Source organism: Trichosurus vulpecula, chromosome 7, assembly GCF_011100635.1.
Source record: "Trichosurus vulpecula isolate mTriVul1 chromosome 7, mTriVul1.pri, whole genome shotgun sequence".
Taxonomy (NCBI): Eukaryota; Metazoa; Chordata; class Mammalia; order Diprotodontia; family Phalangeridae; genus Trichosurus; species Trichosurus vulpecula.
The window spans coordinates 94,158,410-94,172,389 of record NC_050579.1 but is presented as its reverse complement, the minus strand read 5'-3'; the positions used below and the strand labels follow the sequence as shown (position 1 = coordinate 94,172,389).

The following is a 13,980-nucleotide window of genomic DNA, read 5'->3' as shown; positions in this document are numbered from 1 at the left end:
TGGTACTGTTGTGACTAAGGGCCCTAAGATTTGTCTATTAAGAATTTGCTGTTAAAGCTAATCACATTATCCAGGTATTTTCATAAAATAACATATTTTTTTAAGATATAGAGATACTATACCTTCAGCACTGCTGTGAAATTTCTTGATTTATGGCATTCTTTTGGTTCACATAAAAGTAATGATACTTTTGTTCCATATATACACCTGTTGAAGGAAACGTTTTATCACTCATAGCCATTTAAATGGTAATAACTCATTTATAAAGGACAGTAAGGATTGCAAAAGGCACTAAATACATTAATTGGCATCGGATTTTTACAATCTATACCTCTTCTCCACCAGGGGTTTGTGTGGCATAATGAAAAGGTCTCTAATGAAGGTGACCTAGGTTTTTACTTACTAGGCCAGCAGAACACCCAAGCTCTGTCAGGTCCTTTCTACATGAGTTCCTGTATAGAACTCTAAAATCAGGCTTTTGGAACCCTTGGTCACTCACCTAGTTCCCTGCTTGCTGCCACAATTATCTCATCACTTTTTTATGGGGCCTATTTCAAAACAGTTATTTTTAACATTTAGCTACTTCCCCTTATCCCCTGATGATATCATCCTGACCTCTTAGCACAGATTGACCTGGAAACCCCTTTCAGATTATACAAATAAGTATTATATCAGTCTCAGAAGCGCTCCACTGTGATACCCTCATGCAGAGGTGTCTCAGGGATGCCTTTTGGGATGATTGCTCTCTGAAATGACCCCTTTGTCATTTTCAACTCTTAGACGAAACAAACCTTTGGTCATTCTGCCACCTCGTTCCCCTAACAGTCTTGTTTTAACCTAATGCAAACTAAATCCTTGGTTATTTGGTGATCTTCGCTCCCTGGACCTATCCTATCAACCTTTAGGACTCTCAGGCAAATGAGATCCCTGATTCATTCTTCCTCCTCCTCCAAATCACCTGGAAAAAAAAATAAACCCTGAATTCAGCTCTAGGTCACTCCCTTATTCCTAGCAGGAAATATCGTGCTTAGTCACTCAGTAACCTACATTGCTGCCTGCAGCCATCCAATCACTTCTTCAGAAATCTCATACAAATGGAGCCCCTAGTCACTTTGTGCCAATTAAGCTCCTGGTCACCCAGATATTGCCACTACTCCCTAGGGTCATTTCATTCATCTTTTGGAAGCAGTTCTATTACTGACATCCATTTCTAAAAATCACCATGCTGTGCAAAATTTCTTAAAGCCAAAGGGTTTATGGGGAAGCTAGAGATATGGATAACACTCAAAAATCTCATTTGTGACACATTTTAAAAAAAAGAAACCTAATAAAAACAGTTGTACATTTTTTATACATGTTAACTAATTAAGAAATATATACTACTACATACTACAACAAATAATGGCAGAGTCCTCAGCTTTGGATTGCTGTTCAGTCTGCTGTCAGGTTCCCATAGGGCCAGGCTGGCAAGGTTGATGGCTATAGGCAAGCTCTGGTGAGCCAAAACCCTGGGATCCTAGCCATGAAAGGAAGTGGGGGTAACACGGAGTGGAGTACATTGGTGCTAGCCAGCCCTCCTCCACCCACAGCTCCCACTGCACCAAAAATATATATAATAAATATGGTGCCTTACCTTGAAAAAAGATCAGAAGTTTCCTTGTGGAAGTAGACCTTGTAAGAGTTGCATCTTGTGAGTTACTATGAAGTGGTGAAAGGAGAATTATCTGCAATCAGATGAAAAGTTACAACACCAGAAGTGGATGACTGGCTCATCTGCCCTCTCATCTCTTCTATGGTTTGTACGACTGGGTTCGGATGTTCTCATTCTTTGTGGATGAGATTACACAAAAACAAATGCTGGATCTGTGTCCTGCTCAAATTGTTCCCTGATATATAATTGCATTGAACCATTCGTATTTTTTTTAACTGAGTGTGTGCTTTTAGCATGTAATGCCATCTTTGCTAAGTCTGAACAAGCCTTAACTCAGCAGTAGTTGTCATACCTTACTCAAAGTTTGCTAAGACTACTGAATCTCTTTTAAGTCATTTTCTTGAAGGTCAACTTTCATCTATTAAACTGTTGATTTGTATAGATCATGGCCAGTTTCTTGTTGATTCACACGAATACTCCACATATAAATGGAGGTCGAGGTAAGATAAGTAGAAAGAGAAGGGCTTGGCCTAGAGTCACTCCATTAGTTAAATGAAAAGAACCTGTCTTTTGGTTCATAGGCCACCTCACTAATTGAACAGGGCAACTAAAGGTCATTTTTTTTTCTTTAACTATGTCAACTATGCCAACTATGTGCCGGGTACTGTGCCAAGTGCCTCAGAAAATAGTCACTACCCTCAAAGAGCTCACAGTCCATCTAATATAGTCACATTTTAAGAATTTTAAAACTTAAATCCAAGCAGCTACCATTTTCCCTAGCATGAAGCAAAGATCCTAAGGTCTACAATCCCAAATTCCAACATTCATTTTTTAAAATTTTGAATTCCAAATTCTATCTTGCTGATCCCTCAACCACCAAGATGGCAAGGAATATCAATTATATATGTGAAGTCATGCAAAACATTTCCATGCATGATCCCAAATTTCAAGTGTTCCATTTGCTTCCAAGTTTGGATATTACATTTGTGTGTTAATGGAAGTTTTTTTAAAATAATAAGCAAATGAGATAGCTCAATTGTTACTTGAAAGCTGTACTGCTAGGAACCCAAAGTCAAATTATTTATTCATTTGAAGCAATTATACTTTTCACTCAAGTAAATCAAGTGCTTTTTGAATTCTGTTCAGACCAGAGCATTTACAGAAATAAAAGCTGATTTTTTGTTTTTTTTTTCTCAAAGGCCATTAATAGAGCAGTCTGCTCTCCAGCTTCAGAATTCTTGCACATAATCCACCTCTGTGTTACCCACCTACATGCATCAAGGCTGTGAGACTCCAGGAAGTGAACAATGAGACAATGCCAACAACAAGAAACTCGTACTTCAGTTGTTTTTATTTTTTTCCCGTGTAAACAAAATTAAGACTACTTTTGTTAAGGCAATTGTAAAACACAGTCGCTTATGGAGGAAAAACACTGATGCCTAACAAGACAACAATATGTACGGTTTTTAATACAGTAAACCAAAAGAGTTTTTATTACATTTTGGCAAGTACCTTTTCCAGGCAGGATTACACACACTTCATCCAAAAGCTTTAGGAGAAGGAGGACTGGGTAACAATATAGAGTCAACTCTGATTACGGGTAGATCTTACTTTCAAATTCCGTTTCACATGAATAAAACGTAGGAGATAAAGTCCTTTAATGATACTATTTGCTAGCTCATGTTGACTTTTTTTCTTCCCTATGTAGGCTGATAGCCCAACAAGTCCTTAATTCTCTATCCCAACCTGGAGAACAGGTGATATATCAATCAGACTGGTTACTACTTCTTTTATCTGAGATAAATCTCTAGCAGAGAATGGGGGAGGAAAAGGACTTGAGCAGAACAATCTGTATTAATTTTCCAGCTCTTACTGGGCCTCAATTCCCTCATCTCTAAAACAAAGGGACTGGATTCAATGGCTTCCGAGGTCTGTTCCAGCTTCTAAATTTATGATCCTATGATCCTGAGGCAGATTCTTCACAGTGTGGCTTCATTATCTTGCTGAAGTGTTATGAATCCTCAAAACATCAGGATGTTCGAATTTAATGATAAATAAAAAAGCACATCCTATAGTCAAATATGTGTCTTTGTCGGACTCTCCATCATCCTGGTGCCTGTCATTACAATAAGTATGAGCAGGTGTTTACTGTGAGCTCCATCACAAGGGTTCAGGCTCGTCACCAATTTCTAAATAATGGCAGGATTCTAAACCTTGGACACGCTTTTTTATTTGCTGTTCAAACTGTCTTTCTTCAGAGCAACAGCTTTCCATTTATTGATATGGACATGGCTACTGGAAACATTTGAAGACTTGCCAGTGACTATAAGAGATAAGCCAATATTGAAAATGAAAGCAAGCTGTACTGAACAGTTGCCCGAGTGAAGTTGTATTTTGCCCAGTTTCATCTTTAAAGGATATGGAACACTCACAAAACAAGTCATCTTCTGAAATTTTAGGATAAGCTTTCTTTCCTAGTTTAGTCTCCAAATAAGTTCCCTGATTAGCTATAGGGAGAGATTGGTAATCATCTCTTAACTAGGCAGGTGCTAGATCACTAGGATACCGTATCTGCCTAGTTATACAATTTAATTATATAGATGTAAGTTTTAAATTCCCGGTTCCATATTTCAACTATAAAAGAACTCAGATATTACAGCTAATAGAGAGTAACTGGGTTTTAACAAACGATTAATTTTTTTTTTCTCCTCATGATCACTGGCTTTGTGAGCAAGCTCTGGAGAGGGTTTACCCAAGATGAACATGTTAAACAGACAGATGCTAAGAAGTGAGGGAGAGAGGCTTAATCGATAGTTCCCTGACTCTAAAAAGAAACAATTTAAACAGGCCTCTTGGGTTTTTGATTCTTGGCCAAGCAACTGTCCTGGGGTCTTTTACACTGTTTTGTTGAATGGGTCAAACCCAGCACAAAGTGGGAGCAGTAAGAAGTCAGAGGACCCTGCCAAATTGGAATGATGAAAGACAATTTACAATCCAGTGAATCTCTTTAAAGAAAACAAAAACTTCTACAGATGAGGACAATATTTTGTTCTCTAAAGTTAGCAAGGAACAAAGGATGGATGAGAAAACATGGTGGAAGGTTTAGATCACATCCAATATTAGAAATGACCACCACTGATAAATCCCAGCGCCTTCTCCCTTTATACTTAGTCTTGTTAACATTCAAAGGCAGGTTTAAAAAACAGCTCATGATTTGTCTCATGACACTGTAATCCAGTCATTCGAAAATGATGAGGAAGAAGCATTTTGTTTGTTTCCTAAGTCACCTCGCCCTTAGTGTACACGTATATACACACAAAGGTATGACATAAAATGATGAAAATGACTGCCCAAGCCTCATACAAAATCGGCCTCATTGATAGTCACAATTCCAAAGTATAATTGGTCCTGTTTCTTGCTTGCATTTATATTTTGTCCTTCCTCATAGATCAAAAGCTCTTTAAATGGAAAGGTCTCTGCCTTCTGCACCAAAGAGCATAGTCCCATTCAATAAATATTAATGAACTGAATAAGAAACAGGTTGTCTGAAAGTAGAGCTGTCTGAACAGAATGAGCCTTTAAACTCATATTTGTCTAGGAATCAATACCTACATTAATACTCGATATTGGCTTTTTTGTCCACAAAAAGAAACTCCCAGACAACTAACCAGAAATGGTCAAAGTCATCCATATCTCTGTTACTTAAAAACCAAACAGTATAACAACGGTGCCATTACCTGAAGTACAATTGTCCCTAAAGGAACCTATCTTGTATAAAATGGTTCTCTTTTGGGTAAATTATTGCTTTTTCTAGCTATGTTGGCTAGCAAGCAGATGTTAGCATGGGGTCCTTCATACTGGCCATCTCTCCAAATTCTGCCCCAAAGTCTCATGGACAGAATCTTTTGGTAGAATAAATTAAGAGTTATGTAAGAAAGACCACTGCCCTGAACAAAAACAGAACCTTAGTAGCTCAATGAGCTGTTTACAAAAAAAAAAAAAAACTAAGAAAAGACTAAACAGTATTTTAATGAAGTGAAAGTCCATGATTAGATAGGATTTCTGGATTGTGCCAATGAACTCATGCTTGTATTTAGTTTTGCATTTTTCGATTAGCTGATGTTATGGACAAGGAAACACCCACAAAAGGTATTCATCTGCCAGGTCATTGTATTATATTTGGTCTTGAGGGTGACAAGGGCACAGGCATGCTGGTGCTGACTTGGAGACAAACAATATGGATGCCAGAGAAATCACAGCAGCAAAAACACCATGGGTATGTAACCCAGGAATCAAACGGGAGAAAAGAAAGGCTTTTTTTTTTTTTTTTGCCATTCGAAAGCTTTCATGAAGTTTTTCCAAATCTTCTATTTCATTCTCCTTCCAGACATATGCAGATTCTTACTTATTGGGTATGGATGTCTATTAGTCCAGACTCTTAGACTATTATACTTTTATCTAGGAAGTTGACATATGTGGTCCATCTACCTCATTTAGAAGGCTTCATGGTCTCCAGACATGACAGCTCTCTGCCTCAGCAGTATCCAAATCACTTTGTAATAAAGAGCACAAAAATGCCATGCCAGGAAGAGGAAAAGGGGAGAGAGTGAAGGAGGCCTGTGTAAACATATATCACAGATGTGCCAGACATACAGGTTAATTATTATTTTTTGGAGGCATAATTTAATCCTCTTTGTAAAAGCACTCTCTGCTCCATCCCTGGTAACCTTTTAGAGGGGTTACAGAAAACTCAGCACCAAAGGATGAAAGGGATTCCCTACCCCACCCCCAAAGTATGTCTTGGATTATTATAAAACATAGGCCTTCTGCATATATGGGTGCGCACGCTCATACATACAGATACACACACACACACACACACACACACACACTCTCTCTCTCTCTCTCTCTCTCTCTCTCTCTCTCACACACACACACACACACACACACACACGAAAAGAAAGAAAACCCGCTTAAAAATGTTAGGAGAGGGGATTTAAGAATACATCTTCTTCCCCATCTGGCTTTGAGACCAAGCCCCCCCAAAAAAGGGAGAGTGACTTTAGATATATCCCCAGTAGTCTCTCATCCAACCTTCATCACTCTGTCCAAGTGAGGAGAATCAAGAGTTTTCTGAAGTTCCCTTTGGATGAAAAGCAGTCCCTGAACCAATCACTTCTGCTTCTGCTTGCTGTCATTGTTTCCGTAGGTAGAACCTTTGTTGATTTCTGTCACACCGATCATACGCCGAACACCCACAGATGCTGCGGACAGAGAGAGGCCAAGAGTCAGGAGGAAGTTAGGGTGTAAAGGCTTAGAGCCCATGGGAGGTCAAGCCTACCTGGGATTTTGATTCAATTAATTCTGCTGAGAATTCACAATTTTGGCGGGGGGGGGGGGGGGCAAGCTACCAATTCACAAGATCTGTTAATATTCTTAAAAATCACAGAACCTCATAGTCATGGGGACATGGAAGGCCATCCAGTGCAACCCATACTGACTGAGAATCCCTTCTACAATATTGCCACCAAGTGGTCATAAAGCCTGCCCTTGAAGATCTCTGAGCGAAGAGCAACATCACCCCCACTTCTTACACTGTCTAAATCCACCTTTATAGCTTATTTGTACTCACTGCTCCTAGTTCTACTGAGTCTAAAGAGAGCAAGTTTAATAACCTCTTACACATGACAGCTTTTCAAATATTTACACTAAATCTATCATGTTCCCTGGCAAGCCTGCTCCCAGGACTCTTCTCTGGGATTAAAAGCCCTCATTCCTTCAGCAGCAGCATCCTGAGACCCTTCAGGATCTTATTCACCCCCTCTTCTGGACTCTCTCCAACTTGCCCTTCCTAAAATGTGGCACACGGACAGAACATAATATTCCAACTATGGTCCAACCAGTGCAATTGTATGAGTGTGCAACTATAATCTGTATTCAACACGGCCTCTCAATGAAGTCCCAAATCACAGGTAGCTTTTTTTCCTGCCATAGGACTCTGCAGTCCACCAAAATTTGTAGGTCTTTCTCAGATGAATCACTGCTTTTGGCAATGTTGCCTTTGTAAAGTTGGGTGGTTTTTTTTTTTTAACCAAATGCATAGCACTTTGCATTTGTCCCTACAAAATTACACCTTAGAAGACCTGCCTTAATAATCTAGTCCACCAATGTATTTTTGGATCCCTTCTCTGTCCTTCATATTAGCTATTCCTCCAAGCTTTATATCATCGGTGAACTTGAGAAGCCTTGTACCCTGCCTTCATTTAGGTCACTGATAAAATACTCAGGAGCACAAGGCCAAAGAAAACTCGCTTGGGCAAGGATGCTGGGATGAAGACATGAAGTTGCTATGAATTTAATTCAAATTGATGTGCCAAGTATTTGTGAACCATCTACTGTGTGGTAAGCACTGTTCTGGGTACTTGGAGAAACAATAACAAAAATAAAATCTATCCCGATTCTAAGGAGATGAATCAGGATTTTAGCAGCCCCTGAGAACGCTATACTCTGCACTTTTAAAATTAAGAAAACTACTCTGATTTTTTCCGATTCATTTCTAATTATAAGGAAAATCATTGTTAAAAGGAAACAAAAAAATGCTGGGTGATGCTATGCATCAGACCTGTACAAAATGTTATGATTCACCTTCGTTGCTGTTGTTGAGCTGTTTTTCAGTCATGTCCAACTCTTCATGACCCCCACTTGGGGTTTTCTTGCCAAGGATACTGGAGTGGTTGGCCATTTCCTTCTCCAGCTCATTTTACAGATGGGGAACTGAGGCAAACAGGGTGAAGTGACTTACCCAGGGTCACATAGCTAGTAAGTGTCTGAGGCCAGATTTGAACTCACAAAGAGGAGCCTTCCTGACTCCAGGCCCAGCACTCTAACTCAAAGGAAAGAAAGCTACTCTTTGGCTAAAAGCCAAGTTTGCATGCGGACTCCCTATTAGGGTAAATAAACAAGATTTGGAGGCCTGGAGGAAGGAGGTTGTTTAGAACTGCACTGATGTAGAAAGTTTCGGGCACACATTGTGTAGCAGAGTTTGGACCATTAAAGGGTCCGCAACTACATCTTCTGTATCTCTCGCATCTATTTTCTCTTTTCAACTCGCAGCCTCTACCTCGGTTTCCACCTTCATCAATTCTTTCCCAGATAATTGCAATAACCTTTCCTCTCTTCTGTCTCTAATTCATCCTACACACAACCACCATGATGCTACCTTTAAAACAAAGACCTGACCAAAACAATCCACAACTGAAAAATTTTTACTGGCAACTTTTTGGATTCCAAATCAGCATGTTGTCAATTGAAATCTCTCATGACACGGCCCCCATTTACCTTGCCATGCCGATTTCATATTACTCCCCTCACTCCATCAACTCTTCCAGTCCAAATAGCTAGCCACCTATTACCCACACATGACATTCCTTTTTCTTCCTCTGCAGCCCTTGTCCAAGATGCAAGCACGCCTCACTTCCAGAAACCTCTTAAAATTGTAGTTTCCTTCAAAGGCAGTGGGTATGGATCCACCTCCAGAAAGACCTAAACAAGGCCTTTTCTGACTATCCCCCTGCTCCGTACCGCCTCTTTCTTAAACAATTTTGTATCATTTAGTATAGAGTTATTTCTTTACATTTTATTTATCTGCACAGCCCACCCACCCACCCAAGAATGTAAGTTTTACGAGGGTAAGGAACACTTTGTCTTTGTATGCTCTGCACTTAATACAGTAATAAATGCTGTTTGAGTGACAACCACCACCCCTACCATTACTGCTGCTATTACCACCACCACTACTATATTTCTAAGTTGTTCAGTCACTTCAATCACATCCAACACTTTATGATCCCATTTGGGTTTTTCTTGGCAGAGACACCGGAGCAATGGAGCAATCTGGGAATCTACCTGCCAAAACAAACCCAGGGACTATATGAACACAATCACAAAATACTTTTCACACAAATAAAGTCAGATCTAAATAACTGGAAAAACATCAGTTTGTAGGGAAGTCGAGCTAATATAATAAAAACGACAATTCTACCTAAATTAATTTACTTATTCAATGCCATACCAATCAAACTACCAAAAATTATTTTACAGAGCTTGAAAAAAAATATCAAAATTCATCTGGAAAAACAAAATGTCCAGAATATCAAGGGAATTAATGAAAAGAAATGCTAGGGAAGGTGGTCTAGCCATACCAAATCTTTTGACTCTTTGTAGCCGCAGCACTTAGCACAGTGCCTGGCACATGGTAGACATTTAATATATGTTTTATGATTGACTGGCTGGTAAGGAAACCAAAGAAAAGAGATGTGAACTTGGAAAATATCCAGGGAAAAGTAGAGTAGGGGGAATCCAACCAGGGCAACAGGAGAAAACGGGGAGTTGCCAGAGATGACTGGAAACCCGCTCCCAAATATATAGGGTCCTGATAGCAGGGCTGCATTTAGGTTAATGTCAAAAGGGCAGGTGAGGCTTCTCCTCTGACTTCTCTCTCCTTTCCTTTCCTTCCCCTCCATGAATGCTGCATTAGCCAAAGTTTTAAGTCATTTCTGGGGCTCAGGACCAGGCGCTGAGGGGGAGCTGGCCAGGCTGATCCGGCTGCCATCCTGGACCCACTCTGTCCTGCAGGGCTCAGCCCCTCCCTCAGGCCTTGGCAACTCCCCTCAGCAGCAGCTCTGACCCATGCAGACATGGGGTCATGACTGCCCACGCAGGGGCCAGGGCTCCAGCCGCAGCAACACGTGGCTGGAGTGGACCAACACAGAGATCAACATGGAGACAGACTTCTGAGGCCTTGTCTTCCATTACAACTCCTTGGAAAGCCTCCAGGGCTTCGGTAGAACACAGTCTGGGACTAGGTGACCACCAAGGGCCCCAGCGATTCTAACGTTCCCAGCCCCAGCCTGGGTTCCATTTTTCGGAAGTTCCGGGTTGTTAAAGTCTAAGACAAAGCGCTGGAGCATCTTAGCTGAGTCTGCTCGCTTGCTCCAACCCCCTACCCACCTGGCCCAGGCATCAGCCGCCTCACTTACCCACAAAGATGACAAGGGCGAAGCTGGCCAGTGTCAGTGATGAGCCGCTGCTGATCATGTTAACCACCAGCTGGAACAAGGGGTAGAGAAGCAGCAGAGCCCAGAAAAGCCAACTCAGGAGAGTCCAGGGTCGCCGAGGGGGCACGATGGGGGTACCAGGATATGTTCCTGTCCTGTAGTATCCCTCCTGAAAGGCATCCTGGGAGGACAAAGGGGTACAACTGTTGACTCACATGGCGGGGGGAGGAGGGGTGCCAACAGCTTAGCTCACTGGACTGGAGGCAGTCCTGAACACCAAGCTGTCTAGGGCAGGTGCGGGGGGGAGGGGACTTCAACTTCTGGACCTCTGGAAGAGACTGGTGAAGCCTACAGACTCCCTCTCAGAACAGTGTTCTTAAGTGCATACAATACATAGGATTACAAAAGGAACCAAATACAGTGTTATTGCTGTTCAGCCATGTCTGACTGCGTGACCTCACAGACCATGCTGTCCGTGGAGTTTTCTTCAAAGTTGCTGGAGTGGTTTGCTAGTCCTTCTCCAGCAGATTAAGGCAAACACAGGTTAAGCGATTTGACCGGCTACGTAAGTGTCTGAGGCTGGATCTGAACCCAGGTCTTCCTGACTCAAGGTCCAGCACTCTATCCATTGAGCCACCTAGCTGCTGCCTCGGCAAACAGGTTAAGTGACTTGCCCAAGATCACACAGCTAGTAAGTGCCTGAAACTGGATTTGAATTCCAGTCTTTCTGATTCCCAAGGGCGGCTAAGTAGCTCAGTGGATACTGCACTAGGTTTGGAACCAGGAAGACTCATCTTGGTGTTTTCAAATCTGGCCTCAAGTCTGACCTTGGACAAGTCACTTAACCCCTGTCTGCTTCAGTTTCCTCAACTGTCAAATAAGGATAAAATTAGCACCTACCTTCAAGATTGTGGTAAGCATCAAAGGAGATAATATTTTTAAAAGCCCTTAGCAGAGTGCCTGGCACACAGTAGGCATTATGCAAATACTAGCCATTATTATTGAAATTATACATCAGGAGTTCTCTACTATTTAAACTGTTAATAGAAGACAAATCCCCACATTACAAATATAAATCACCAAAATATCCTTCGGTATTTAGCAAATAAACTTTCCTGGGATTAAGGCATCGTTACAGACAGAACTGTTGCCTGCAAGTACCCAAACACAATGTTTTTTGATAAAAACGTAAGGCAGTGTTTAATAAAGGCTGCCATATTGAATATGCATTGTTTCCAGGGACTGAAAAACTAGGAAAATATAGAGATCTGGGGAAGAAATAAAAGCTACATGAGAATAGAACTGAAAAATACATCACTGAATATGTTACTGAACTTAGCATCCCAATATTCTTATTCAATTACAAAATGCAATTATTTTATCCATCTGTACAACAGCTAGGAGAACACTAAATAGAAAAGATAATAGGGAAATTAATAAACATTTATATATAGCCTATAAAGCATATATTTATACGTGCCAGGCACTGCACTAAGAGCTTCACAAATATCTTGTTTGGTCCTCACAACAACCCTGCAATGTAGCTGGTTTTACTACCTCCATTTTACAGATGAGAAAACTGAGGCAGACAAGTGGTTAATTGACTTACCCAGAGTCACATGTTTCAGGCAGAATTTAAAATCAGGTGTTCCTGACTCCAGGCCCAAAGATCTATCCACTAGCTACAGGATAACAGCAAGACAAGAACTTGTCATCATACCATTTCTATCTGAGTGCCATCATATGATAAGAATGGAAAAAAATAGTAATTAACATTTGAAAAGCATTTTAGATACACTATTCCTTTAAACGTCTCAACAACCCTATTACTAAAGGCATTACAATCTCCATTTTACAGGTGATATTGAAACATAGAGAAAACTAAGCTATCGAATGTCAGAAATGGGATTCAAACCCAGTTTTTACTCATTCCCAATCCAACATTCCATTCACTATGGCATGTATATGAGAGTGTTGGGTGAACATAAAACACTAAGCAAATGTAAGGTAGGAGGGCAGGCAGAGAAAACTTCTGATGATGAAAAGATTCATTTATGCTAAAAAAAAAAAATAAATCGCTTCCAAGCCACTTGACTGAATAGGAAATGTTAAGAATCCTCCATATTGGTTTCTTGGGGGTAAATTAACAATTAAGCCATGATACAAATGGTTTACTGAATCCTGTCTTGATGCTTCCCAGAGTTGTTCATGAGTGTGAATCCAGCCTCAGGCACTTACTAGCTGTGTGATCCTGGGCAAGTCACATAACCTCAATTGCCTCCCTCCAAAAGGGAGAGAGAGGGAAAGGGAGAGAGGGAGAGGAGAGAGGGAAGGAGAGGGAGAGGAGAGAGGGAAAGAGGGAGAGGGGAAGAGGGAGAGAAGGGAGGGGGAGGAGGAGAGAGATAATATTTGTGAAGCACTTAGCACGGTGCCTGGCACATAGTAGGTGCTTAATTAATATTTACTGGTCCTCCCCTCTTTGAATCATATGAAAATGAGCTGAAAGAAGTGGAGATACACAGTCTGAAAAGAGAAGCTGAAGGGAAGCTCTCATTTTTGTCTTCAGGTATTTGAAAGGCTGTCATGTAGAAGAAAGACCAGCCTTCTCTCTCTTGGCTCTAGAGATCAGTACCCAGAGCCACAAGCAGAAGCTGCAGAAAAGTAACTTTAGACTCAATTTCAGGAAAAGCTCTCTAACACTTTGAGCTTTGAGAGGTGATGGATGGCCCCTGGTTGGAGGTCTTCATGTAGACGTTTAAGACTCCTTCATCAGGTATGGTATACTGGAAATTTCTTTTGAGTTCAAGTCATGTATTACAAAGTGTAATGTATGTAATACAAAAGATGGCTACTGTAGAGGTCACTTTCAACTTTCAAACTTTGTGATTCTGCAACTTTTGGTCAGATTATGACCAAGGCTGTGAAGAACTCATGATCAGATAGTTATCTCTGACACAAGCTTTATCCAAAGAGATTGGAAACTAAGCTGAACAGAGTGGTCGGTGCTTTTTGGGTAACAAGAAATAAATCACCACACAGAGGAAAATAAACTCTCAGCTTTTGTTATATAAAAATAGGCTTTAAACTTACCACCAAAAAATAAGTATGGCTCCTGGCCTGGCATCGATTCAAATGAGCTGGATTAAAATCAATTAGATATGCAATATACTTTCTCTGTTCTCTTATATTAGCTTTCTCCCTCCCTCACTCCATGTGCATATATTTTGAGTGTGTCTGGTTATAGATGGAGACCATAGGAGGAAAACTGGATGG

General features: G+C 40.8%; 1 protein-coding gene across 1 annotated transcript in view; it reads right to left on the bottom strand.

The window, feature by feature from the left end:
• Window positions 1-2,992: 2,992 nt before the first annotated feature.
• AGPAT4 (1-acylglycerol-3-phosphate O-acyltransferase 4) overlaps window positions 2,993-13,980 on the bottom strand; it is a 51,333-nt gene continuing 40,345 nt past the window's right edge. The window contains exons 6-7 of the mRNA XM_036769443.1: window positions 10,690-10,888; window positions 2,993-6,915 (exon numbers count right to left, since the gene is read on the bottom strand). Coding sequence (XP_036625338.1) covers window positions 6,824-6,915; window positions 10,690-10,888 — 291 coding nt within the window. The 3' untranslated portion in view covers window positions 2,993-6,823. The remainder of the gene's footprint in view (window positions 6,916-10,689; window positions 10,889-13,980) is intronic.